The sequence below is a fragment of the Equus caballus genome, chromosome 2 (assembly GCF_041296265.1).
Source record: "Equus caballus isolate H_3958 breed thoroughbred chromosome 2, TB-T2T, whole genome shotgun sequence".
In the NCBI taxonomy this organism is placed as follows: domain Eukaryota; kingdom Metazoa; phylum Chordata; class Mammalia; order Perissodactyla; family Equidae; genus Equus; species Equus caballus.
The window spans coordinates 21,134,761-21,161,363 of record NC_091685.1 but is presented as its reverse complement, the minus strand read 5'-3'; the positions used below and the strand labels follow the sequence as shown (position 1 = coordinate 21,161,363).

Below are 26,603 nucleotides of genomic sequence, written 5' to 3'. Positions count from 1 at the left end.
TAGTAACAGTTTCTGGTAGAATCCCCTGACTACGTCATATATCCACATTTATTGTCACTGTTTATAATATAATTTTGGTTAGAGTAATAGTCACTGTTGACAGTATTATGGTTATGTGTAGCTTATTCACAGCCAAATTATGTTGCATGCTATGGTCAATTTTCCTGTTCTTTTTTTTTTTTAAAAGATTGGCACCTGAGCTAACAACTGTAGCCAATCTTCTATTTTTTTTTCCTGCTTTTTCTTCCCCAAATGCCCCCAGTACCTAGTTGTGTATTCTAGTTGTGGGTCCCTCTAGTTGTGGCATGTGGGATGCCACCTTAGCATGGCCTCATAAGCGGTGCCATGTCCGCACCCAGGATCTGAACCAGCGAACCCCCTGGTCACTGAAGCGGAGTGTGAACTTAACCACTCGGCTACAGGGCTAGCCCCCCTATTATTCTTATTCTTGTGTTCCTGTCCTTATATTTTTATTTTTTTAAGGTTTCATTTAAATTTATTTTTGTCAGCATTTATGATGGATACAGTATCTTTTACCTTTGAGAAAATTGATGATATTGTTTTTTTGGTGGGGGGGGGATTAGCCCTGAGCTGACTACTGCCAATCCTCCTCTTTTTTGCTGAGGAATACTGGCCCTGAGTTAACATCCATGCCCATCTTCCTCTACTTTATACGTGGGATGCCTACCACAGCATGGCTTTTGCCAAGTGGTGCCATGTCTGCACCTGGGATCTGAACCGGCGAACCCGGGTCGCCAAAGCGGAACGTCCAAACTTAACCACTGTGCACCGGGCTGGCCCCCAGTGATAATCTTTTTAATAGGCTCATATAGGCCTATGAAATTGACACTAATATTCTCTTTTTTAATGGCTTATATTTTTACATTTCTTTACTATATTTGGAATTTTATTTCTGTTTATGGTAAGAAGAAATCCAGCTTTTTGTACCGAGTCGTTAGTCAGTTGTCCCAACTATTGGTTTATCCTTTTTTCTGGTTCTTTGAAAAGCACCCTTTGTAAGGGTGTATTATAGGGTCTGTTTCTAAACTTCGTCTTTATTTATTTATTTATTTTTTAAAGATTGGCACCTGAGCTAACAACTGTTGCCAGTCTTCTTTTTTTTTCCCTGCCTTTACTCCCCCAATTCCCCCCCGGTACATAGTTGTATATTTTTAGTTGTGGGTCCTTCTAGTTGTGGCATGTGGGACGCTGCCTCACCGTGGCCTCATGAGCAGTGCCATGTCCGTGCCCAGGATCTGAACCTGTGAAACCCTGGGCCGACGAAGGCGGAGCACGTGAACTTAACCACTCGGCCACGGGGCCTGGCCCTAAACTTTGTCTTTTTTACCGTTATCTGTCTAGTCTTGTGCTAATCCTCAATATTTTTATTATTATAGCCTTATTTCATCTTTAAATACTTAGTGATGCAAGCCTTTCTTCCCTCTCCAGCTTCAGCAAGCAAAATGTAATTATTTCTGTACTTATTTTTATCCATACAGAAATATGGCAGTTCTTCAAGAGGCTTAAGTATTAGAAATTAGAAAATAAAGACTAGAAGGACATGTACATAGGAAGCCAGTTGTATAATTTTTAAAATAAGCTTACTAGATTATCTTAACCTCTAAGGTTCTCACCTTCATCTTTTTTTTTTAAAGATTTTTATTTTTTTCCTTTTTCTCCCCAAAGCCCCCAGGTACATAGTTGCATATTCTTAGTTGTGGGTCCTTCTAGCTGTGGCATGTGGGACGCTGCCTCAGCGTGGTCTGATGAGCAGTGCCATGTCCGCGCCCAGGATTCGAACTAACGAAACACTGGGCCGCCTGCAGCGGAGCGCGCGAACTCAACCACTCGGCCACGGGGCCAGCCCCTCACCTTCATCTTTTAAGGCAGCTTTTTTTCCCTCCTCTGTTAATGGGGAGTGAGTGTGTGTAAAGGCAGCTTTGGATTTTTTGATTCATTCAGTCAGACGCTGGAGTGCTCATTGCTGTGCCTGTTGTCTGTGCTAGGGATATCAGCTGTGAGCAAGACGGACAGGACCCCTGTTCTTGGGGGGCTTACTGTAAGTTTGGAGAGGCAGATGAGATAGTTTCAGATTTTCCTAAGTGCTAGGAAAACAGTAGGACTGCAGGGTAACTTGGGGGTGTGGAAACAGTGAGGTTTCATTGGATAGTGAACTAGAGGAAGATCTTGACAAGTAGCTGAAATCCGAAGGATGAGAAAGGAGCCAGCCTGCCTGAGACCGCAGAAGGGTGTTTGTGTGGACACACGGGCCAGTGTACAGATGCTGAGTGTCTGGATGCCTGGCTTGTTTACGGAAGAGAGAGAAGGCCGTACTGGCTCGGGTAGAATGATTGAAGGCGGGGAGAGTGGTTGGAGATGATGATGGAGAAGTAGGCAGGGGCCAGATCACTTAGAGTTTTGAAACTGGCAAGCCAGAGCTTTCGTATTATAAATCTGATGAATCAGTTTTGTTCCTTTTTTAAAAGAGCAAATTTAAGGTGTTCTAGGAAATAGGCTTATTTGTCTAGGTAGTTTACATGCCGTTCCTGAAGGAAATCCAAGAGAGGAGAGCTGCAGTGGCCACGTGTGTCTGAGCTAAGTTCTGGTTGAGTGTTTGCATCTACCTGGGCTTGGGGTAGTTGAGTTTTCTCAAATTTAGGTAGCTTTGAATAGTGCCTTAATTCATTTTAAATGGAAGCAACAGATTGAGTTCTTGGATTTCTTTTCTTTTGTAGACTCAGGTGAGTGGTAAGATCCAAAATGATAGCAGATTTTTTTTTTAAAGATTTTATTTTTTTCCTTTTTCTCCCAAAGCCTCCCAGTACATAGTTGTATATTCTTCGTTGTGGTCCTTCTAGTTGTGGCATGTGGGACGCTGCCTCAGCGTGGTTTGATGAGCAGTGCCATGTCCGCACCCAGGATTCGAACCAACGAAACACTGGGCCGCCTGCAGCGGAGCGCGCAAACTTTAGGCCAGCCCCAATGATAGCAGATTTTGAAATCGTTTTTGATTTTTTACGTAGAGTTTTGTGTATGTTAAGACATCTCTTTTTTTTCCCCCAACTTCTCTGGTAAAGTGCGATGTAAATGGAAAGACATCAGGTAGTTAGCTCAACAGGAACTCTTAGTGGATAGAGACTAGAAACTGCTAAAATAAATGATGAATTTAAAAGCGACTGAAAATATTGGATCAGGTTCAAAACCTGAGCACCTGAAAAGACGTAATCATTGTTTTCCTTTAGGACAGCACTGTCCAAGAGAAGTCTAGCATGAGCCACGTGTAATTTCACATTTTCTAGAGGCCACATTAAAAAAAAAAGATGAAATTAATTTTAATATCTTTTATGTAATATATCCACCACATTCTCATTTTAACATGTAATTAATATAAAAAATAGTTAATGAGATACTTTACATTCTGGTTTCGTATTAAGTCTTCGAAATCCTGTATTTATTTTGTACATACAGCTCCTCTCAGTTCAGACCAGCCATATTTCAGGTGCTTGGTGGCCACGTGTGTGTTGGACAGTGCAGCTCTAAGAGCTCATACTTCTGAAGGGCAGAAGACATAAATGAATATGATTTAGTTATTGATTGATGCTCTTCCATATTCTAAACAGAATTTAGAGCAGTGATAGATTAACATGTAGCAAAATAAAAACACACATTTTTTCCCCTCCAAACCTCTGTGTGATAGACTTGTTTGGGGAAGATGATTTGATCCTAAAATGACTAATGTCTATAAAAGATGTCAGACAACTGATTTCTGCTCTTAGAGTTGTAAATAGGCTTTATGTAGAACTCCATGTGAACAGTAGATGTCTGTGTATCAGTGGTGGGGTTATTACTTGATGAAGAGAGACCATAGTCCTGGTCCTTGGGATCTGTGAAGAATGTCCATAAACCACTGATTTTTAATCTCTTTCCAGGTATTCTGAATAAGAATTTTGATAGACTTTTTTTTTTAAGCTCTGTAGGTGATTGTAATATGTACCACTGGTTCAGCCCAAGGTCTTTAATAATAATTTCATTTTGAAAAGTAAATAGTTGTCATGATTGGCTGTTTAATTTAGTTTTTAAAAAGGTTTACCGTAATGAGAGCTGGAAGGAAGCTGTAGATCATTAGTTAACATAGGCTATAGTGTCTTTATTAAGTTAGAAAAGCTGAGGGTTCTTCTGAAAAATGGGGAGAAAATAATCCCCAGTGGTAACACATACCCATTTAAAACAGGAACTAAAATTGCTGTTACTGTCCCCTAGGGACATAGGAGAGGAGCCTCTGGGGTGAATCAGAGATTTTATTTAAGCTGCTGACTATACTGTGCTATTCATTCTATTTCTCTAATGATGGACGCTTAATTGCATAGATGATCCTGAGCTTAATAGACACCCAATGAACAAATTCTCAGGAGAAAATACCAGAAATTGCCTGCAGTGGGGATATTGTGATGAACAAGTTGCGAATGAATGGTGCTTCAGCTTGCTGTTGATTTTCCCTGAAACATCCAGCAGCAAAGGGATTTTTTTCTCCAAAGGTCATAACCTTAGAACACGGCCTTTTCCTGCTTCTGTACATCTTTTCAGTGCAGCACATCCCAATGTAGCCAGTGAAGGTATAAAACACTTATTATTCTGTGTAGGAAGATATCTGAATACTTATTACTAATAGCAAGAAAATAGAATCAGTGGTGAAATCTGTTTCCTCTCAGAGAAGTTCCTAAATATCTCCCTCTCACCCCTCTGGGGTTGTGGCTAAACATAGTTTCTGGTGTGAGCTCACACCTGCTGCATGCCGGGCAGTTTACGTACACTTCCTTAATTCCCATGGCGGTCCTGGGAGGTGTAGGTCACTGTTGGATGATTGAGAGAGTATCTTATCCAGCTAATGAGTGGAGGAGCCAAGATTGGAACTCAGTTCTTTTTTGGTGCCAGAGCCACTACCCACTGCAGTACCTGGTCCAGTATTAGAAAGTGACTCAAGGATCCTGTCCATTTGGGACAGGGCATTTTAGATTGATAATACACTCCAGTATATCCCCTCACTTACCACCCACCTTTATGCCCAACTTGAAGTGCCATTATATTATGGAAAACACTGAAGAAAACCTGGATTCTCGGCCTAGCCTGGTTGTGTACCGTGTGTTGGGTAATCCTGTGTTCTGTGTGCACATCGTTCCCTTTCCATCAAGCAGGGATTTTTTTAGTTGTCTACTTTTGTCTTCATAACTGCTACATATGAACACCATTACCCCTGTCTTTTTTTTTTTTTAATGAACTTTTTGTTTGAGGGTAGCGTAAGATGTATAGAAATTGCAAGGCTAGTACAGAATTCCTGTGTAAGTTTGCTACAGCTGCTGTAACAGAGTACCACAAACTAGCTCACTAACAACAGCAGTTTATTGTCCCACATGATTTGATCTGGAGGCTAGAGGTTCAGAAATCAGTGTGTTGGCAAGATTGGTTCCTTCTGAAACCTATGAGTGAAGGATCTTTCAGGGCTCTCCATGGCTTGTAGGTGGCCATCTTCTCCCTGTGTCTGTTCACATCTTCTTCCCTCTGCATATCTATGTCTGTGTCCAGATTTCCCCATTTTGTAAGGACATCAGTCATATATCTGTAAAGATCCTGTCTCCAGATGAGGTCACACTCTGAAGTACCTGGTGTTAGGACTTCAGCATGAGAATTTTGGGGGTAGGGGGACAGAATTTAACTCATAAGAGTTCCTATATTCCCCATGCTCAAGTTCCCCTGTTATTAACATCTTGAAGGCTTTGGTCCGGTCCATTTGTCACAAGTAATGAACCAATATTGATACATCATTATTAACTTAAGTGTTATCCCTATTTTTAACACATGAGAAACTTCAGTTCAAAGAGGGAATGTGGCTTGGAAAAGATCTCACAACTGGCGACCTCCTTTCTGACTTTACTCTGGTGCAAGCAAAAGAAAACTTCCCAAGTCACATTATGGGCCTGAAGAGATATTAAAAAATGATTTTCTGCAACAGGGCAAGGAACTTGTCTTTCTTGTTTGCTGCATCTAGCATAATGCTTGGCACGGAGTAAGTGTTCAGTACATTCCAATAGAATGATCAGAAGAATGCTCTTGGTACTTGTTGGACCATGGTATTTTTGGAGATTATGCTCACACCAGTCTTACCAAAGTACCTATAAAGTACAGAGATTATGAAACTTGCTTTAATGAGAAAGCAAAACTATTTACAAAATTGTGAAATAATTGTGTATTTGCCTTTCCAGTAAGCACCTCTTAGTGCAGTGTCCTGTTTGTGTTTGTAAAGCCCAACCTACTTGCTACTTATCCTGAAAGTTGAGAAGTTAAGTTGTATGTCCACTATTATCCACGTTTAACAAGAGAGTAAATTGAAATCTACAGAGATTATACTTTCTTCAAGTCCCCCAGAACCCCTCTCTTACTCTGAGTCACTTCCTTTTGCTATGATGTTATTAGATAAACTATACTTAGAACACAGGGTGCTGGCAAATAAAGTTGTGTTTTCCACCTACATACTTCTTGCTCCTCCAGAATACCTCTGGGAGGCATACTTACAGTAAAAGAAATAGGTGCATAAAATTTTTTGCATACATTTTATTGTACTAGCTTTTTTCAAGCTGGCAACTTGAGACCTAAGCTCATTATTTTTGTATGTTTTTCACAATTTTCATGTGCTGATTGATTAAATTATGTTGCTTTCTGGGAATATTAAATATCCTAGCTGTCTTAAGACTTCTGTATGTTTTCTGATTGGGGGAGATACAGGAGTTTAGTTGTTTCCCAGCAAAGATTTGTCATGATCTTAAATTATTTAATATTTTCTCTGGTGTTAAAAAAGTAAATAAAGAAGAAAGCTTAATGAGACTCTGATTCCTGTGTGGAAATCAGACTTGAAATAATGAGTGATCCTCTACATGCTGTATTGTGTGCCATATGGAAAATACATATCTCTTTGACTTTTTCCTACCTTTCCAAGATATTGAGAAGTAATGTGGTCCTGTTCCTTTAAAAAGTGAAAGATGGAACGAGTGGAGTGTGCCATGTTTCAGGACCAGAAACTGTTCACTCACTGAAGAGCAAGAACGAAATGTGACTTCTTTCTGGCTTTCTGGTGGAAAGAAGCAGCAGTGTCCCTCCCCCTGACAGGCCTGTGCTGAAGCAGAGCCCTGAGTCGTTCTGGGAACTTGTCTTTCCCAAGTCAGGTTGGTGCCGCCTGAATTTGGTGTAGCTGGATTGTCCCCAAGGCAAGTGATGAGTTTAATTACAGTCAACAAGTCAGTGGCCAAGTCCCTGATCAGCTGGACTATTTCAGGCAGATTGGCCAGTTTCTCTGGAGGAGTAGGATGTGATAGGAATCTTGAGTGATCTCTTCTGCAGTGAATTTCAGAGTGGATGGCGTGGAGCTGGAGGGATGGTTCTTCTGTAAAAGCAAAGCGTTAACCCTTACCGTTTAATTCTGTTTTTCGGACATGGCTGAAGTAGGGGTGAGGACTGTCCTGTTCAGTTTGTGCAAACTCTTTTTAGTCAGCGATAGTGCCATTCCAGATCTTCATTATATTAATGAAAAAATAAGCACAGAAAGGTGAAAACACTTGTCCCAACTAAGGGTTTCTGGGTTCATCAGGAGCATTAGTTGGCTTTGGCACATTTTTCTCATTTAAGGTGTTTGAACACTGCTTCGTGCCAGTGATTTTCTTTTCTTTGCAGCTTTTTATTGCTCACCAGTGGCATTGAAAAAGATGAGTTTTGCCCTCCCCCAGCAGTCTTGATATTTTTGGGCAGAGGAGGGAAGAGAGAAGGAAGAAAGTCCGTTCAATAGCCAAACAGGAGGCTAAAGCAACATCTGTTGTTTCTTAGTTGATGACTGGCTCTTGGGTTTGAAAGGAAGGAAGTCAAGAAGACTTCCTGGAGTGGGATGGGCTCCCTCTTGGATAGACAGCCCTGAGTGCCCGCACCACCCACTGAATGCAGGGCATCGCGTGGCTTTTGGAGACAAGGTCTGGGAGAACAGGTCAGAAACTGGCCAAGGCATCAAAAGTAAGTAGCAAAACTGTTAGAAAGGAATTACTCCTTTTCCTCAAGTTTGAAGTCACAGCAAAATGTCATCGTTTTTTCTGTTTTTGCGATGCAGTTTGGTATGAATTTTCTGGGGCAGATAACTTGGTGTTCCTATTTGCCGTCTAAAGTAATAGGATGGAGCAGGGAGAGCAGAGACTGACTTTTGGAGGACTTGGAGGGGAACGTTTGTGGATAAGAGCTGGCCCAGTACTTCCCACATTGGCAATGTTCTTGACTTAGGGGAAAAGAGCTCTCTTGTTTTTATAAATAAACTGTGTGTACTTTTACTCGAGGCTTGCCATTCCTTAATTGCTTTGCTTTTCAACTACTTCAGAGCTTGCTCTCAGGGAGACTTCTTTTTTTTATTTTTTAAAGATTTTATTTTTTCCCTTTTTCTCCCCAAAGCCCCCCAGTACATAGTTGTATATTCTTGGTTGTGGGTCCTTCTAGTTGTGGCATGTGGGACGCTGCCTCAGCGTGGTTTGATGAGCAGTGCCATGTCTGCGCCCAGGATTCGAACCAACGAAACACTGGGCCGCTTGCAGCAGAGCGCGCGAACTTAACCACTCGGCCACGGGGCCAGCCCCACTCAGGGAGACTTCTTAATGCTCGCTTAGAAAAATTATCCCTGTGTCCATGGATAACTAACACGAGTTAGTCCTTTTACGTAGTGAAAACAGTACACACAGTTGGGCCGTTTGTTTCTGCAGTTAACCTTGATGTGAGAACCAAGGGCCAAATACTGTTTCTCTGAGGGGGCGGGCCTTACTGGCTGCCCCTGAGCCCTCCAGTTGCTCAGCACGGAGGCATCCCTGTGCTGAGTTGTTGCTGGGAAATTTGCCGAGCTGGTTCCTCCTCTGAATTCTCTTTCCAGCCCAACAACAACTTTTCGGAAGGACAGTTGAGAATTTTTGTAAACAAGTCCATTGTTAGAATAAGGGAACTAAAATATATGCTCTCATTAATAAAAGAGGCATTTTCAGGGAAGTCAGTAGTAAGGCTAGCACAAAAGGCACATTGGTAAAACGTTACCGTGTCACGTATTTCCCCAAATGCCAAACAGTTGAAGTGAGCTCACAATTTTTACAGTGGATTTTGGACTCCATAGAGTTAGAAACCTTAGCTTTTTTGGGTTGCTAATCAAAAAATGTAGTCTGTTAATGTGTATTTTCTCCCCTCTTACAGTAATTTCCTCAGCTGTTGTGAACTATTCACATTTCTAAAAACAGCCCCCAAGGAGAATGGTGTTTTGGACTACTCATGTCCTGTATTAGGAGATAGTTTAAGGTCGCACTTTGGAATTTACTTTAAATGTGTTTGGGGGCCAGCCTGGTGGCGCAGCGGTTAAGTTCATGCACTCTGTTTTGGTGGCCTGGAGTTGGCCGGTTTGCATCCTGGGCGCAGATCTACGCACTGCTTATCAAAGCACGCTGTGGCAGGCGTCCCACACAAAGTGGAGGAAGATGGGCACAGATGTTAGCTCAGGGCCAGTCTTCCTTAGCAAAAAGAGGAGGATTGGCAGCAGATGTTTGCTCAGGGCTAATCTTCCTCAAAAATAAATACATACGTAAGGGAAATGTGGTTGAACTTAAATCGGAGCGATTGTTTTTTGCTACTAAATGCTTCTCCTTTTATCATGTTATTTGGAGAGCACAAATGGAGAAGCCTGTAGAGGGGAGCCATTTGGCTCCCTTCATTGCATGTCAGGTTTTTTGTTTGTTTTTGCTTTTTAATTGAGGTGTAATTGACATATAACATATTAGTGTTAGAAGTACAACATAATGATTTGATATTTGTATGTCTGGATTTTTTTTTCCCTCTGCTTTTTCTCCCCCAATCCCCCCAGTACATAGTTGTATACTTTTAGTTGTGGGTCCTTCTAGTTGTGTCATGTGGGACACCGCCTCAACATGGCCTGACGAGCGGTGCCATGTCCACACCCAGGATCTCAACTGGTGAAACTCTGAGCCATCGAAGGCGGAGTGTGCGCACTTAACCACTCGGCCACGGGGCTGCCCCTGTCTGGATTTTTTTAACATAAGGAATCTCTGATTTTTTTTGGTTATTGTTTGGTCAGGAAGATTGGTCCTGAGCTGAAGTCTCTGCCAACCTTCCTATTTTTTTTGTATGTGGGATGCTGCCACAGTATGGTTTGATGAGCAGTGTGTAGCTTTGTACCCAGGATCCAAACCCGTGAACCCTGGGCTGCCAAAGCGGACCATGTGAACTCAACCACTATGTTATCGGGCTGGCCCCTGATTTTTTTTTTAGGGAAAAGGTATGGGAAAATTTCTGCAGAGACTGACTGTATCCACCCAGACCTCTTAGGATTTTGACCATAAATAGAGCTCACCTGTAGAGAATTGATTTTTTTTTTTTTGGAAGAAGATTAACCTTGAGCCAGTCCTCCTCTTTTTGCTGAGGAAGATTGGCCCTGAGCTAACATCTGTGCCCATCTTCCTCCATTATAAAGATTTTTTTTTTTAAAGATTTTGTTTTTTTCCTTTTTCTCCCCAAAGCCTCCTGGTCCATAGTTGTGTATTTTTAGTTGTGGGTCCTTCCAATTGTGGTGTGTGGGACGTTCCCTCAGCATGGCCTGATAAGTGATGCCATGTCCGCGCCCAGGATTCAAACCGGCGAAACCCTGGGCTGCCAAAGCAGAGTGCGCGAACTTAACCACTTGGCCACGGTGCCAGCCCCCCCTTCCTCCATTTTAAATGTGGGACACCTGCCACAGCATGACTTGATATGTAGTGTGTAGGTCCATGCCCAGGATCCAAACTGGCTAACCCCAGGCCACTGAAGCAGAGCATGTGAACATAACTGCTGCGTCACTGGACAGGTCCGGAGAATTGATAATCTTTGAAGCTGGATGATGGGTACACTTGAGTTCCTTACACTGTTTATTCTTTTCTACTTTTGCATTGTTTGATTCAACACTTCCATAGTAATATTTTTAAAAAATAGAGTCCAGTTTCCTGTAAGGCTGGATTTCTTAACCCTCTTGAAAGTCATAGAAGAGCAAAACAACTCTGTTTTAATAAGGTTTCCTGAAATGGACCTTGAGTGATTAAAATGCAGTTTTAGGGACCAGCCCTGTGGTGTAGTGGTTAAGTTCACTGTGCTCCACTTGAGTGGCCCGGGTTCATGGATTTGGATCCTGGGAGCAGACGTACACCACTGGTCAGCCATGCTGTGGTGGCATCCCGCATATAAAGTGGAGGAAGATTCTCACAGATGATAGCTCAGGGCTAATCCTCCTCAGCAAAAAATAAATAGATAAATAAAATACAGTTTTATTTACTTAGGGTCATATAGAAATTAACTTTTCAGATTTTTTAAATATCTCAGAAGAGGGTAGGTAGATGTTTGGTTCCACATTAAAGATAAATCAGTACCAACAACTTCTTTTTTAAATAATGGGAATTCACCTGTAAAATGACTAGCTAAAAAAGTAAAATACAAGGTAAGAAGCAAGTGCTCCCATTCTGTCTGCCCCATTTCGTGTCTCTCCCTTCCCCTGCCCCCGTCCCCTTCATATCTTCCTTCCTATTCCACAGAGGTAACCACTGTTAACAGTTTGCTGCATGTGCTTACATGCGTTTATCTTATATGTACATCTGTACCTACATAGTACACACTTTTAAAACAAGTTATACCAAATCCCATAGAATTCAATACTTAAAGTGTAAGAATTTTGGTGCTAAACTCCAGAGTACTTTTGATTCTATAAGATAGGCAAGGGCAAGCCTTTTATTGTATCCTGAAATTGTTTAAGCAGTAAAATTGCCATTCTCGCCAAAGGACTGCCCCACTGCCCCCTTTCAGGAAGGTGCTTAATGCCCATGTGGGTATTCTCTTCTGTAAATTTTAAGACCTCAGAATTGAAATTAGTATTATATTTACTGATTTATTTAATAATTTATGGGAGCCATTTAGTAGAGTACATGCTGGAAAGGGCTCTCTGACTTGATTCCTTCAGGGAGATGGGGGGAGGTGAAGCCTTGGCAGTGTGGTATCCTGAGCTACCCACAGCTGCTCTTGATTCTATGCCCTCTTTCCCTCCCTCTTTTACTCAGGAGAGCATGATCTCCAGAGAAAAGCATAAAATAGTAAACATGTTTAATATTTCACCTGAGCTCTACTTTTCCACCTCTGACTATCCAGAGGCATACAGAGCACAAATCAGGCCCACTACTTTCTCTACAAACCTTTATGAATGGCGGATTTCTTTCTTGGTATTTTCTCATGTATCTCTTCTTTATCTTAGTCATTTTATGTCTTATTCACCAAGAATTTTCTGTTTCTTGCCTTTAGTGAGTGTTGAAAGCATGCCTGTCTTGACTTTGAGGCAGTGGAGTTTCCCTCTGAGCTGACACTAATAAATGAAGTGTGTGTCTCCCTCACACTGAGATCATTTGGCCTTCTGTGCCTTTGAGTAAGATGTAGAAGGGATAAGAATGACCTCAGCTTCTAGTTGAGCAGGAGTGATTATGATTAGGGCTGTGATACACGCTTTATTCGTGGACTGTGTTGTTAGTATTTGATAAACTGATCTTTTATTATTCCTGCTTGTGTGATGAAGATAACGGAGGATGAAGAGGAAGTTTGAAAGAACCTGCTCATTTAGCAAATACCAAGTGTCCACTCTGGCTAAGCACTGTGCAAAGTGCTGAAGATAAAATGGAGAACAAATCAGACGTGATTTCTGAGCAGTCCATTTTGTAGCCTCCTGGGTTTGGTGTCCTGAATTGTTAAGCTTAATTTGGTTAGCACTCTTGTATTACCTAATAGTTATCTAATGTAGTCTCATCTCATCTGAAAAAGTGTGCTGTCCTCTTGGCAGAGAAGAGACTCAGGCCTGGGTAAGGGAGGGAGTACAGGGACATGGGGTCAGTCCTCAGGGACTTTTCCCATTCTTTTAAGGTTATGCTAGAGATCTAGAAAGAGGGGAGACTAATTTCAGGATATATCTTAAAAAGCAGGTGTTACGTGATAACAGTTGAAAATTATTTAATGGAATACACCAGATCAAAGGACCAAAACCACATGATCATCTCAGTAGACACAGTAAAAACATTTGGAAAAAAATCCAACACACTTTCATAATACAAATATTCAACGAACTAAGAGTAGAAAGAAACCTCAATCTGATCATAGACATTTATGAAAAACCTACAGCTATCATCATACTTAAAGGTGGAGGGCAGTGGAAGGAAGCTCTGTAGCAGAGAATCCTTCCAGAAGGAGGCTGGGGTGGATCTGCCCCTCTGGGGGCTGTCTTTCCAGGCGGGGACAGTTTTTTAACCCTTGTCATTATGTTCATGTTTCTTGTTATTAGTCTCTCGTTACATGAAGCTCTTTGTTCTGTACACCTGGCTGTAGTTTTCCTAGTTCAGGCTCTCTAAAATCACCTCCAGTAGAGGCATTCCTCCAGTCTTTGGCAAGGGGCTTCTTTTTGCACTGGAAGTTCTGATACAGGTTTCAGGCAGAGCCTATTTCCATTTTTTCATGTTGTGAGTTAGGGATAGGTGTGGGGAGGAGAACTGTGGGCTGCTGTAGTTAAGCATCTCGGCTTTGCTGGTTTAAGAACCAAATTCAGAGATAATTATGCTTTGGAGATTTTTTTTTAACTGATCAAATTCACAAGAGACTGATGGGTGGAGTGTAACTGGGGGGTAGCCATGAAGTAATGGTGTGTCACTGGTGTGATGTTGGAGAGATCTCTGTTTGAATTCTGGACTAAACTGGCTGTGGAACTTTGGGGGCAAATTACCTAACTCCTTAAGTCCCAGTTTCCTTTTCTGTGAAACAGGTACAGAACTTAGTACTTAATGCAGTTTGTGTGTGTAAAATAATACTGAAGTTTCCAGCTCCTTATCTGGCACATCTTAGTAAAGGTTAGCAGTTGTTATTGCTAAAGTGCCAGAGAATCAATTTCTGATGGAAACACATCTAGCAAGAGAGCCAGTATTTGCCTGGGGCAGTCTTTTCTGGTAGGCTGGTCCATCCAGAGACCAAACTCTAATTTAGAAGGGTATTTGATGAACACATTCTAGATACAGAGCATGAGGAGCTGGATGTTTTTAAGTAGTAAATCCGTCAAATCATGGTAGCTGAATAGTGCTACCTGAGGAACTGATGGAGCCCAACCTTTCAAGATAGTCCCAATTTAAAATCCTTTTCCCCACTGTCAACACAAGTATCCTGTAAACTTCACATTGCTAGATGTAAGTGTGACACCCGCACCTTTAGCCTGACTCAGCCAGAACGGCAAAAATCTTTTGCTGGGCTATTTGTTAACTTTTAGGTTTGAACTCAATGGTCCCCCTCCTTCTAGGTGGGTAGTTTTCCTTAGATAATTGTTATGGTTCATTAAATCATAGCCACCTCTTTCTGTGAAGTTCAAGAAGATGCAAATTCTTATGCTTCAGTTTCCCGCTTTCAGTATTTATATTCATTACTAAAACTTGTGTGTTTATAAACTCATGTCATAGAGGTTGAACATGTGAATATTTCAGTATATCTTACAATATTGATGTCTTAAATTAGGGACCTACCTCAAGGATTCTAAGTTTTATGCTGAGATTTTTGCATTTCTTTTTGGAGGGTTGCTTTTTGGGAAGATTTCTGTAGGTAACTGTCTTCATCCATTGTTTTGACACTAGTACCCCCTTATCTGTAGGGGATATGTTCCAAGACTCCCCAGTGGATGTCTGAAACCACGGAGAGTACCCAACTCTCTATACTATGTTTTTTCCTACATACCTATGATAAAGTTTAATTTATAAATTAGGCACGGTAAGAGATTAACAACAGCTTCTCTTTGGTACATCCGAATTGCCAGCACCAGTACTCTTGGAGTTTGGGGCCATTATTAAGTAAATAAGGGTTATTTGAACACAAGCCGTATCATACTGTAACAGTCAGTCTTGATAACTGAGACAGCTACTAAGCGACTAGGCTACTAAGTGACTAACCGATGGGTAGCGGATACAGTGTGGATGTGCTGGATGGACCGGCATGGCGCAAGATTTCATTACACTGTTCAGAACAGCATGCAGTTTAAAACTTAGGGGTTATTTATTTCTGGAGTTTTCCATTTAATATTTTCAGACCATGGTTGACTGTGGGTGATGGAAACCACGGAAAGCGAAACTGCAGATAATGGAAGACTACTGTAGTTTCCTTTTAGAGGGTGAGATTTATTCATCTGTCCTGAAATTCTCTAGGCTTAGATCTTATTTGGGTCCTATAATCCAAATTAAACGTTAAAAATAAATGTTATTCCTCCTGTTTTCTTGAATTACCATTTGGCTGTTCTCTCCTGAATCCTTGGAGTGGGAATTAGTAACAGTTTCATGATGTGAATTCATTCTGATAACCTAAGAAAATAAGATAAAGACACCTCTATGCTTCATTGCTGCAGGGAAGCAGCTGGTCCTGCTAGAGAAAGAGACTGGTGTTTATCAAGAGACTACCTAGTACTTTGGTCTTAAAGTGAGTGTACTGTGAGCATTGAAGTGAGAGCACCATAAGAAATGCTCTGGATATGCACTTTAAGGTACAGCCCATCTCTTGAAGAAGTTGACTATCCTGTGAGATAGTAAGTTTGACGTTAATGGGAATGAGAAAAGAAAAAATAGTTTGCCCAGCAAAGCCCTGTACAGACATTAAATTACAGCAGTGAAGCCATTCACAATGGCTTAGGTGTGGATATCCGGAGATCACACTGTTCGCCATAGGCATTAGTTCCCTGGCCCTCAATTTCCATGTCCTTCCATGGCTTCAGAGAGCTTTAAAGAATTTAGTTTTGAATTTTTTACATATTAGGAAGGCTTTGGGTCTGTTTTATGTTATTGTTCTGTTTTCAGGTTGTAGTATGTTTGCCTTACATTTTTATTTGCTTGACTAGTAAGTCCTTTTTCTATACAAATAAACAGTTAAATCTTCTCTGAGAAGACCTTTCTGAATATGTACCTAATATTTACGGACTGAAGGACAGTTGCAGTTTGTTTGTAGCTTGGCCATGTAGGGCTGCCAAGGTTGGAACCTCAGGGTGGCCTCTTGAGAGGTTATATTTGGCACTACTTAGTATTAGGAACCCAATCTCCTGCCAAATATAGCCTCTCCATAGGCTGCCTACAGGGTTCCAGACATGAAGCAGACTAGCACATACTCCCAAAATGTTCGTTCTGGTGAATTCAGCATACACCACCATGTGCCAAGCGCCATGCTGGCATAGTCACTAGGGGCACTAAGAACAAACTACAGTCCAGAGTGAGAAAGGAAAAGGAGTGATTTAATTCTTCCTTATCTTTCAGAGTTTTTGATTTGGAGAAGCTTGCCTTGGCCGCCTCTGCTTATGTTATTCCTTTTTCTTGGAGTAGAAAAATAAGATCTGTGTTTCTAATGATATAAAACCCATGTAATTATATATCTTGAGACCTTTGTTTAAAGCAAAATGTGTCTGTTCTTCCAAGAGCCTTGTTCTTCCAAGGGCTGTTGATCTGCTCGGTGATCAGAGTGGTTTGGGTGGAGAGGCTTGGGCTTTGGAAAGGGCGATGGGCTTGGAGATATCCTCTCAGGTGGCTCTGCAGAACAGTTTGAAGATGAACCCCCTTGCTCCAAGCGTGTCTGAAATGATTTCAAAAGGCTGTTTGAAATTCTATGCTTGGGTTTAGAATAAGGGGGGGGGAAGAAACAGAATAGCAGTTGTATAAATACAAGGCTGAGGAGGAGATCTTCTAGCTGCAGAAGGATTTATGAGAAAGGGCTTTGGGGCTTAGTGACTCTGAGCTCACTCGGAATCAACATGTGGGGTGGCTGTCAGAGAAATTTTAGGATCCGTTAATAGTATCTAAATAGTTCTGTATTAGGCCACGTTTGGGGAGTTACATTAAGTTCTGAGTATCCCAGTGAAGGAAGACAGACTGATTCGGGGTAAACAGGTAATATTGTAACTAGGAAACCACGTTATATGAAGAATGTTGGAAAGTTGAGGATATTTGGATCATACCAGGCCCTTAACCAGCAGTTTAGGAACTAGGTTCATTTAGCAATCTTTTACTCATTGCCCTGTGTCTCTGGCTTCCTAGCAGTTTCTCATTCTCCTGTAATACGTCTCTGAGATTATAGTTATTTCCATGACCGAGAGCTGGAGCAGCTTCCTGGGCCCTTTGCCTTTCCATAGGTTCTTAAAACTCATATTTAAAACTTGAATATAATAATTTGAAGCACATATTACCTTTTAGTTTGTCTGTATCTTGCCTCCTTAACCAGATCGTACACTCAGTAAGAGTGGAGATGTGCATTCATTCATTCCACAAATCTAGGCCTTCTGTGTGCTGTACACCGCTGGAGAGGCAATGTAACAGCAGTTTAGACTGGCTGGAGCCAGTCACCTGGGTTCAAACCCAGGCCTGCCGCTTAAAGCTGTGTGCCCTTGAGCAAGTTAATTTACCCCCTTTTTATGTGTTAGTAACCTCATCTGTAAAATGGGATATGTAATGCCTGCCTTGAGGATAAAATAAGTTAATAAATACACTGTTTAAGTTTTTACTGTTCTGGGCATTGAGGATACAGCAGTAAATAAGAAAGATGAGATTTCTCTGGGGGAGGAGAGGGTAGTGATTTGGTCCCTCCTCCCGGTTGGGAGGGGCCTTGGGGATTTCTCAGGTCTCGTGCTCTGGTTCTCTGCTGGGGTAGTAGTCCGTCCCTTTCTTATGCAATTCACCAAACGTGTGTTGAGCGTCTTGCTCAGGAGAGCAGGGTAGGCTGAATAATGTCCACCCAAAGGAACAGGTCCCGATTCCCAGAACCTGGGAATGTTACCTTATATGGCAAAATGGACACGTTTTACAGGTGTGACTAGGGATCTTAGAATGGGGAGGTCATCCTGGATTATCAGGGTGCGCACAGTGTAATCACAAGAGTCCTTGTAAGAGAGAAGGCAGTGTGAAGACAGAAGCAGAGAGAGAGAGAGATTTGAAGATGCTGTGCTGCTGGCTTTGAAGACGGAGGAGGGGCCACAAGCCAAGGACTGCAGCTGTAGAAGCTGAAAAGGCAGGGAGATGGATTCTTCCCCAGAGCCCTCACAGGAAATGTGGCCCTGCCTGCACCTTGAGGTTAGCCAGTGAGACCCATTTTGAACTGCTTACCTCCGACAGTAAGACACAACTGTCGTCTTTTAAGCCAAAAAAGGGGGAGAGATTTCTGCTGGTGGAGAGCTTATATTCTAGTTGGATAAAGATGGAACAACAGGTAAACACAGTAGTTTCAAGTACGAAGTTTAGGGCTCTGAGGAAAAAAGTAAGGTACTGGACTAGACTCTGGAGAATGACTGGGTGACTACTCTTGATTGGGTGGCCAGGCACACCTCTGAGGAGAGAGCTTTTGAGCAGAGATCTGAATAGCAAAAAAACCTGAGAGGTAGGGGCAGCTGAAATGTTGATCATTATTTCCCCTGTTAACAAAGCCAGGGGCAGCATCACTTAAAAGACTGTTTTGCTAAGCAGTGAGGCAGTGAGGTATGCTAGAAGAAGCCCTGGAGTTTGGGTCTGGTTTGACTATTGACGAGCTTTGTGATCTTTGATCCCTTACTCTTCCTGGTCTTTGATAGACACACACTATAGCAATTCAAGTGTTTGCTCCTTGGAACATGCCCACAGTTCTCTAGGGTATAAAGGAGAGTAAGCGAGAAGGGTTGATAGTGCACCTTGCTGACCAAACCCAGCGGTCACTCGTCAGGGCAACTCTGAGCCTCTCTGTTCATTTCTGTGGAGGGGGAAGAAAAGGGGAAAAGACAGTTTTCTTTTTTTCGTGGGAAAATGATCCTGAAAGAAGGTTGATTCTTGATGGTAAAGAAGAGCTAGAAGAGGGCCTGGGCCTCCTGGCCATCGTGGCTCAGTTCTTGCACTCAGCTTCAGTGGCCTGGGCTTTGTAGGTTTGGATCCTGGTTGCGCACCTACACCCTGTTCATCAAGCCCAGCTGTGGCGGTGTCCCACATAGAAAATAGAAGACTGGCACAGATGTTAGCTCAGAGCCAATCTTCCTCACCCCCCAAACAAAAAGAGCTAGAAGAAAGTGACAGTTCTTTACTTTATAAATTAGGCCTATGTTTATGGATTAGTACCCTGTATTTTACAGGATGTAGTTAGTATGTGCTGTCATGAGATTAGAATATTTGAGAATACTCTTGCATGCTTTTTTTCTTTTAAGATTTTTTTATTTTTAATTTTTCTCCCCAAAGTCCCCCAGTACGTAGTTTGTGTATTTTTAGTTGTGGGTCCTTGTAGTTGTGGCATGTGGGATGATGCCTCAGCATGGCTCAATGAGCAGTGCCATGTCTGCACCCAGGATCTGAACCAGCGAAACCCTGGGCCCCCGCAGCAGAGCATGTGCACTTAACCACTTGGCCACAGGGCCGGCCCCTCTTGTACACTTTTTAAACCTTTTCCTTGAAGTAAATATTAAGGATATGCCACATGGCTTCAAGGTTGAGGGAGTAGAGAAGTGGTCAAATGTGCTGTATACTTTTTATAACCAAGATATCGTTGTGTAGGGTTTCTTCTGTTAGAACTGGGAAACATGTTTCAGGTCATCTCAGTACTTTTATTAACAGCTAACTTAGTTCACAAAATTTGTCTGCTTATTGTGTGCACCCAATCATTGATAGCTCCCCTCATTTTTGTCAGTGTTTTATAGCGTTCTGCACTTGGAGTTTCCTGTCAGGTTTTCCAGTTGCTGTGGCTTGGTCTCTTTGGGATCATGCTGCTTAGAAATCCCGCTTGATGAAAGGGCAAAGAGTAAATTTTTTTAAAATCAGTCATTTCATCTGTTTTTGGTTTTTGTGCTGGTGAGGAAGATTGGCCCTGAGCTAACATCTGTGCCAGTCCTCCTCTATTTTGTATGTGGGACACCTCCACAGCATGGCTGATGAGTGGAAGAGATCTGTGCCTGGGATCCGAACCTGTGCACCTGGGCCGCTGAAGCAGAGCGCATGGAACTTGACCCACTCGGCCCTGGGGCCAGCCCCAGTTCATCTGTTTTTTTGTTTTTTTAAAAAATTGTTTCTAGGCGTCCAGAGAAGTTCAAGTTTGCAGAGAAACTCACTCATTTGTTTGAATCTCTTTTCTTACATTAGGTGTAATTGAAAAGTGACCCTCTCTTCTCAGAGATGTCTAAAACAAACAAATCCAAGTCTGGATCTCGCTCTTCTCGCTCAAGATCTGCATCAAGATCTCGTTCTCGTTCATTTTCGAAGTCTCGGTCCCGAAGCCGATCTGTGTCTCGTTCAAGGAAGCGCAGGCTGAGGTAAGGGGGTGCGATTGTATAATGCGGTAATCGTTTCCTCGGTTACTATGGGTCTTGAAGATCTTGTGTTAGACTCTTTCTGTGAGTGTCAAATGGACTGGGGGGTTGGCTTGAGGTGGAGGGTTGGGCTATAAGATATTCTAGGGCTCTTCAAATGCTCCAAATCCACAGCAGCTTTGATTGCCGTACTGTTTGCCTAATTCCTTTTCTCCTCTGCCAGCACATTCTGTTTCTCATCTACTTTGGAAGAAGGAGCATTTTATTTTTGTTTGAGCTGCTTGCTTCAAATCTCTACACCTGATTATTTTTCACTGAAGTATTTTTGGAGGCTCGGACCAAAGTTTATTTGCATCATCAGCAGAGAAAGGATAGCTAAGAGGATTAATACAACAGTGAGAGGAAAGGGAGCTTTAACCAACTAAATAATTAAACCTAAAAAACTTATCAGGAGTCGTTTGTATATACGTGATGTGCCAGTTACTAACAACCTGCATCTATTTAGTAAAACACATCCTGAAACTATCTAAGAATCACTATCGTAGACATCAGTTTGTCATACTAAATTCTTTGTAATTTACTGCCGATGTTCTTTAATTCAGTCAGTTTTCATACCTTTAGGTGGATTTCCCTATTTCAATTATGTCTTGGAATAGGATGCCAAACCTCCAGCGTCTTTTCCTCTTTTGATGTGTTGTGAGTTGGGTTTTTCATTCTTTAAAACTGTTTAATTCTCTTTTGTAAATAGTTAAGAACCTTTCAGTAGCTGCAAGTTTCTGTATGTGTGTTAGGGAAATATTGATGTGTTTAAATACCAAAGGGGGATTTTGCACAGTTTCGTTCTTTTTGTCAGAATTGCGCTGGGCAAGGAGATAATTTCTCAGTTTTGCCACTTGGAGTACCTGCTGTTTATTTCAAATGAGTATGTAGAATCCTTTTCTTAAGTGAATTGATTATGAAATTTAAAATAAACTTCAGGAAAAGTTAAGTTTTTTTCCTCATGGTTTCCTTAGTCCTATAGTACTTCTGAAACACTGTTAAACAAATGGTTGGTGGGGTTTTTTTTTCCCCTTCGAACAAGAAGTTAAATTTTTTTTTTTTAAGATTTTATTTTTCCATTTTCTCCCCAAAGCCCCCTGGTACACAGTTGTATATTTTTATTGTGGGTCCTTCCAGTTGTGGCATGTGGCATGTGATGCCGCCTTAGCATGGCCTGATGAGCGGTGCCATGTCCATGCCGAGGATCTGAACCAGCGAAACCCTGGGCCGCCGAAGCAGAGTGCGCAAACTTAACCACTCGGCCACGGGGCCGGCCCCAAGGAGTTAATTCTTAAATGAAGAAGTAGTAAATTCTTCTGTGAGAAGCCTGCCTGAAAATTAATTTCAGACTAACGGTTGAACAAAAAGTAGGTGTGCATAAATATTGATGACTCCAATATAACGTAGAATAGGAGGCTATAAACTTTGAGTCTCTCCATCAAACAAAAGTAACACTAGATTTTTCTTTTTTTAAGGTAACATTACACCTTGAGGCCAACCCATGCTAGTTTTCCCTCTCTCCCATGTTTCTTGGGCATCCATTTTCATACCACACTTTGTTCACGCCCTGGGCTAGATAGAGTCTGTCTGTTGCCCAGTTAGGTCACAGGCTAAGTAAAATTCTATCGCACCTTCTCACCCCCCAAAAAAGAAGAGGGAAAACCCACTACGTATACTTATATTTACCTCAGGAAATTGCCATCAAGGCCATGGGACTGAGCAGACTTCTGGTAGCTCCTGCCTCGCACCCAGAGTCTTTTGATTTGGGCCGTTTAAACCTCGGTTTTAGCTCACTTGCTTCTTAAAGGTGACCTACTAGAGGCTGTACAGCCAAAACTGAGAGTCAGTGGAACTGACACAAACCAAATTGAAAAAACACTCCCCGGCTCTGAAGTGTTTGTGGTAGCTGGGATTCTGGGCAGATCTGTAGGGCGGATGTCTTCTCTTATTCTGCAAATCATTTGGCATGGTCATTGACTTGGCACATGAGGGCAGGACGTACTGGGGGAGGTCTGGAGCCACTTGAGGTGCCATCTTACACCTATAGGATTGTTATTTTGGAGGAATTTCTCCACTAGAACATTTTTTTATACTTGATTCTATTCTGACTTCTCTGTTTTTTAGAAACAGATAAATTTGCCACTGGATGTTCCATTTTTATTTCTGGCTTATCTGTTTCATGATTTTTTTCTTTTGTTTTCCTTCTCCTACAAGGAAAGTGTACTATCCAGAGAGTTTGAGAAACCATGTCTTTAAATTAACTTAAATGCTGAGTTCTACAGAATTGGAGAAAATTGATTGTTTCCTTGTATTTCACAGACTGTATCCTTTTAAGTGACTTCTCAGAAATAACTTCATTTGCAATCTGCAGAGACTCATGTTCCTGCATCTGTGCAATGACTGCGGGGTTTGGATGCAGTATGCCACAGGGCCCTCACTAGTAATTGGTGACAGAAGCAGCAGTAGCCTCTGAGGATGGGAACATGAGTTAAACCCTCCTTAGTGCTCGTGGTGCATCACCTCCCTCAAGTGTAGCCATTTAATTGGGTGTTCAGTTTTATAGCCTGCATCCGCCTCTCCCTCCTTTTCTTGTATTGTTACTGTTTTCAAATGAGAAGTGTGGAAGGTAAGTTCTTGTTTTGTTTTTTTTTTAATTGTACTTAGATAGCAACCTTAACAACCAGCAGTGTGGTGCGTCTGTGCCAGTTGCTATTGTTCTTGGGGTAGATAAAGAACCTGAGCCCTGTGGGTAGTAAGTAGTGGGAAAGCAAATCCCACATCATGTTCTTTAGATTAAATTAAATGTAAGTTTCTTTTTAAAAATACCATTTTGTTTAGTTGTTAAAACCTGTCGCATTTGCTAAATAGAGTTATTTATGAAACATGCAAGCAACCAAAGTGCATCCTTTCCCAGTTAGGCCTGACATGAGAAGGTCTGCTGATTAGCTGAAGGGTTTTTATTTTATACGTAAAGAAAATATTTTTGGAAAGAGTTTTTTTAGTAATTTTAGATATTTCTAGCCAGCTACTTAGGAGTAGTGGTTAATGTTAATGATCTATATCATAGTTGATGAAACGAGTGGTATCCAAGAACCCCAGTGGAGTTTTACACCAACACATAGAGTTTTAATGGAAACAAAACTCCCTGTCCTGACAAGCCTGGCATTCATGAACGTGTAACTTTACAAAGTTAGGTTACTCTGGAGGCCCTGTGGTTCTCAAACGTACCTTTGCTGACTTAGAGTTCTGTGTTGTTCAGTGAAGAAGAACACAGCACTAGGCTTTATGTTGCCTTGAAAGATGTGCAAGTTTCGGGCTGTTTGGTAGTTTCCTCTTGCTAACCTCCCATGTACTTGGGTGTCTTGTGGTCAGATGGTGCCCTCTTGTGGCACTTAGGTAAGATCTTATAGGATAGCACAGACACTTGACCTTCTAAATAGTGAGGCCATCTGCAGGTCCCCAATAAAAAACCAACATTTATGTCTTTTGCTGATCCAATTTCAGTTAAAATTCTTTCAAACTTTGAACAGATTCATTCTCCAAGTTTTAAGTGTTGTTTGGTTTAGACCTGTTGTAACTGTGTTTTTACCACCCCAGATCTTAGTGGAATCTCAGAAATTAGCCCTGCCCAGACAGAGAGTGGTAACTAGAATGGGGAGTAGAGTTTATAGTAGTGTAGGGGCCAGAGGACCCTGAAGTTACCCATCTGGGTACCACAGCCTGCAGTTCCTGCACCTGTAAAATGCCCTCTGCCTGTGAAACTGTGAGCAGTTAGTGTGCTCTATTAAAATGGTCTTTGTTTAGTTTACTACATTAAGAACGTTTTGATATTTCACTCACTAGAAGTACGTTGTCTTCCTTTAAAATGTGTTACAATATTAATGAAGCAATCTTGCATCTCATTTGTTAAAGTGATTCTTACCTATATTTTTGTACTTAATATGGACCATAAGCAGAGGGATTAAATATGTAAGTTTATGCCTTTTCTTTGAAAACAAAACTGAAAATAAATGCTATGTAAGAGCAGGGATTTCAAAATGTTACCTCTTTGTTGGCAGATTTTTCTTGAATAAAAATGCTTGTGTCAAAAATTCAAACATTTCTCCCCACCCCCCGTCCCCCTTTTCAGTTCTAGGTCTCGTTCCAGATCATATTCTCCAGCTCATAACCGAGAGAGAAATCACCCAAGAGTGTATCAGAATCGGGATTTCCGAGGTCACAACAGAGGCTATAGAAGACCCTATTACTTCCGTGGGCGCAACAGAGGCTTTTATCCGTGGGGCCAGTATAACCGAGGAGGCTATGGAAACTACCGTTCGAATTGGCAGAATTACCGGCAAGCATACAGTCCTCGTCGGGGCCGTTCCCGATCCCGGTCCCCAAAGAGAAGGTCTCCTTCACCAAGGTCCAGGAGCCATTCTAGAAACTCGGATAAGTCTTCCTCTGACAGGTCAAGGCGCTCCTCATCCTCTCGTTCTTCCTCCAACCACAGCCGAGTTGAATCTTCTAAGCGCAAGTCTGCAAAGGAGAAAAAGTCCTCTTCCAAGGATAGCCGGCCATCTCAGGCTGCCGGGGATAACCAGGGAGACGAGGCCAAGGAGCAGACGTTCTCTGGAGGCACCTCTCAAGATACGAAAGCATCTGAGAGCTCGAAGCCATGGCCAGATGCCACTACATACAGTGCTAGTTCTGCATCACGGGCCTCGGCAGTTTCCGACCTGAGTCCTCGGGAGCGAAGCCCTGCTCTCAAAAGCCCCCTCCAGTCTGTGGTGGTGAGGCGGCGGTCACCCCGTCCTAGCCCTGTGCCAAAACCCAGCCCTCCACTTTCTAGCACATCCCAGATGGGCTCAACTCTGCAGAGTGGTGCTGGGTACCAGGCTGGGACACACCAAGGTCAGTTCGACCATGGCTCTGGGTCCGTGAGTCCATCCAAAAAGAGCCCTGTGGGTAAGAGTCCACCGGCCAGTGGCTCCACGTATGGCTCGTCTCAGAAGGAGGAGGCTGCTGCTCCAGGAGGAGCAGCCTATACAAAGAGGCAAGTATCTTGTTTCTCCTGCCTAGCTGTGTTTTTATCTCACCAGCTGGCAGTTTAATTGTAATGCGATCTAAGTTAGAACTCTGATTAATGGTAATAAGGTAACCCCCATTTCCTAAACTTTCCATTAGCAATCTTTAAAAGCATCACCTAAGGAAACCTTTAGCTTAACTCTAGCTTTCCTACCTTCCTGAATTTGTATTGCAGCATAAAGTTTCTTTAGACTACTCTGCAATGATGTTTTCACATTTAAAATTTGCCTTGGATTCTACCAATGTAAGCCAGAGAACAGTAGAGATTTGTGGGTCAGCTATCAAAAAATTATGGTCTTTGCCAAAGTGAATGGCCATTGGAGCTGTTAGACCCTCTAGGACCCACCATCTGTTGTGATCGATCTACATCAGCCCATCATGGTGAAGAGCTGCACCCTCGCATCCTCATACCCTCCAGTTGAGGAGACTGGGCAGAATGGGAAAGTCCAAGGCTTAGTCCAGGAAGGCCTTATTTTAAAATCGCAAGGTGGGTGCATGTCCCAGTAGAAGCCAACCAGGCTGCGTGTTAGGAGAGGACGTGACAGTGCTTCCGTCTTTCTACCCTGGGGGACATGGTGAGTTGGAACCTGAATCTTTGTTTGTGTCGTTGGATGGATTGGGATGGCAGAGACCTAACAGGGACGTTTCACTGGGACCAGGTTGTCAAGAGGGACTTAACCGAGCAAGTGGTTTCCTTTTTTCTTTCTTTTCTCTTGTTAGTATGTTCTTTGATGCCCTGCTGTCCCTTGATTCTTCTTTGCCATGTTAATATGCAACTGTGACTTGATTAGGCTTTCTCCATTAATGATACAAGTGAGATGTTCAGAATCTGTACTTTCCAGCCTTGAGTAAGTCTATCTTAAATAGAAGTTTTGTTCCTTGCCAGGACTGTGAATCTCATTAGACAACTCGGGCGTGAGTTCTACTTTTCCATGAGAAAGAGTAGGATGATTTTTACCCCCTTCCCCCAATTAACATGTATTTTGTTTTTATTTGTGTTTGCAGTACATTTCATATTTAGATCTTCTAGGTGACTTGAAGCAAATTTGAAGTCTCTTTTGAGACTTATATTTCCAAGTGTGAGTTGTATAAAAGCAAAACAGTCCAAGGTTGA

General features: G+C 42.1%; 1 protein-coding gene across 5 annotated transcripts in view; it reads left to right on the top strand.

Moving 5' to 3' along the window:
- The window catches only part of THRAP3 (thyroid hormone receptor associated protein 3), an 81,027-nt gene that overhangs the window by 41,268 nt on the left and 13,156 nt on the right, over window positions 1-26,603 (top strand). For all 5 annotated transcript variants that reach the window (XM_023633282.2, XM_001503634.7, XM_070260427.1 and 2 more), the window contains 2 exons: window positions 20,217-20,386; window positions 24,552-25,457. In XM_023633282.2, coding sequence (XP_023489050.1) covers window positions 20,250-20,386; window positions 24,552-25,457 — 1,043 coding nt within the window. In that variant the 5' untranslated portion in view covers window positions 20,217-20,249. The remainder of the gene's footprint in view (window positions 1-20,216; window positions 20,387-24,551; window positions 25,458-26,603) is intronic.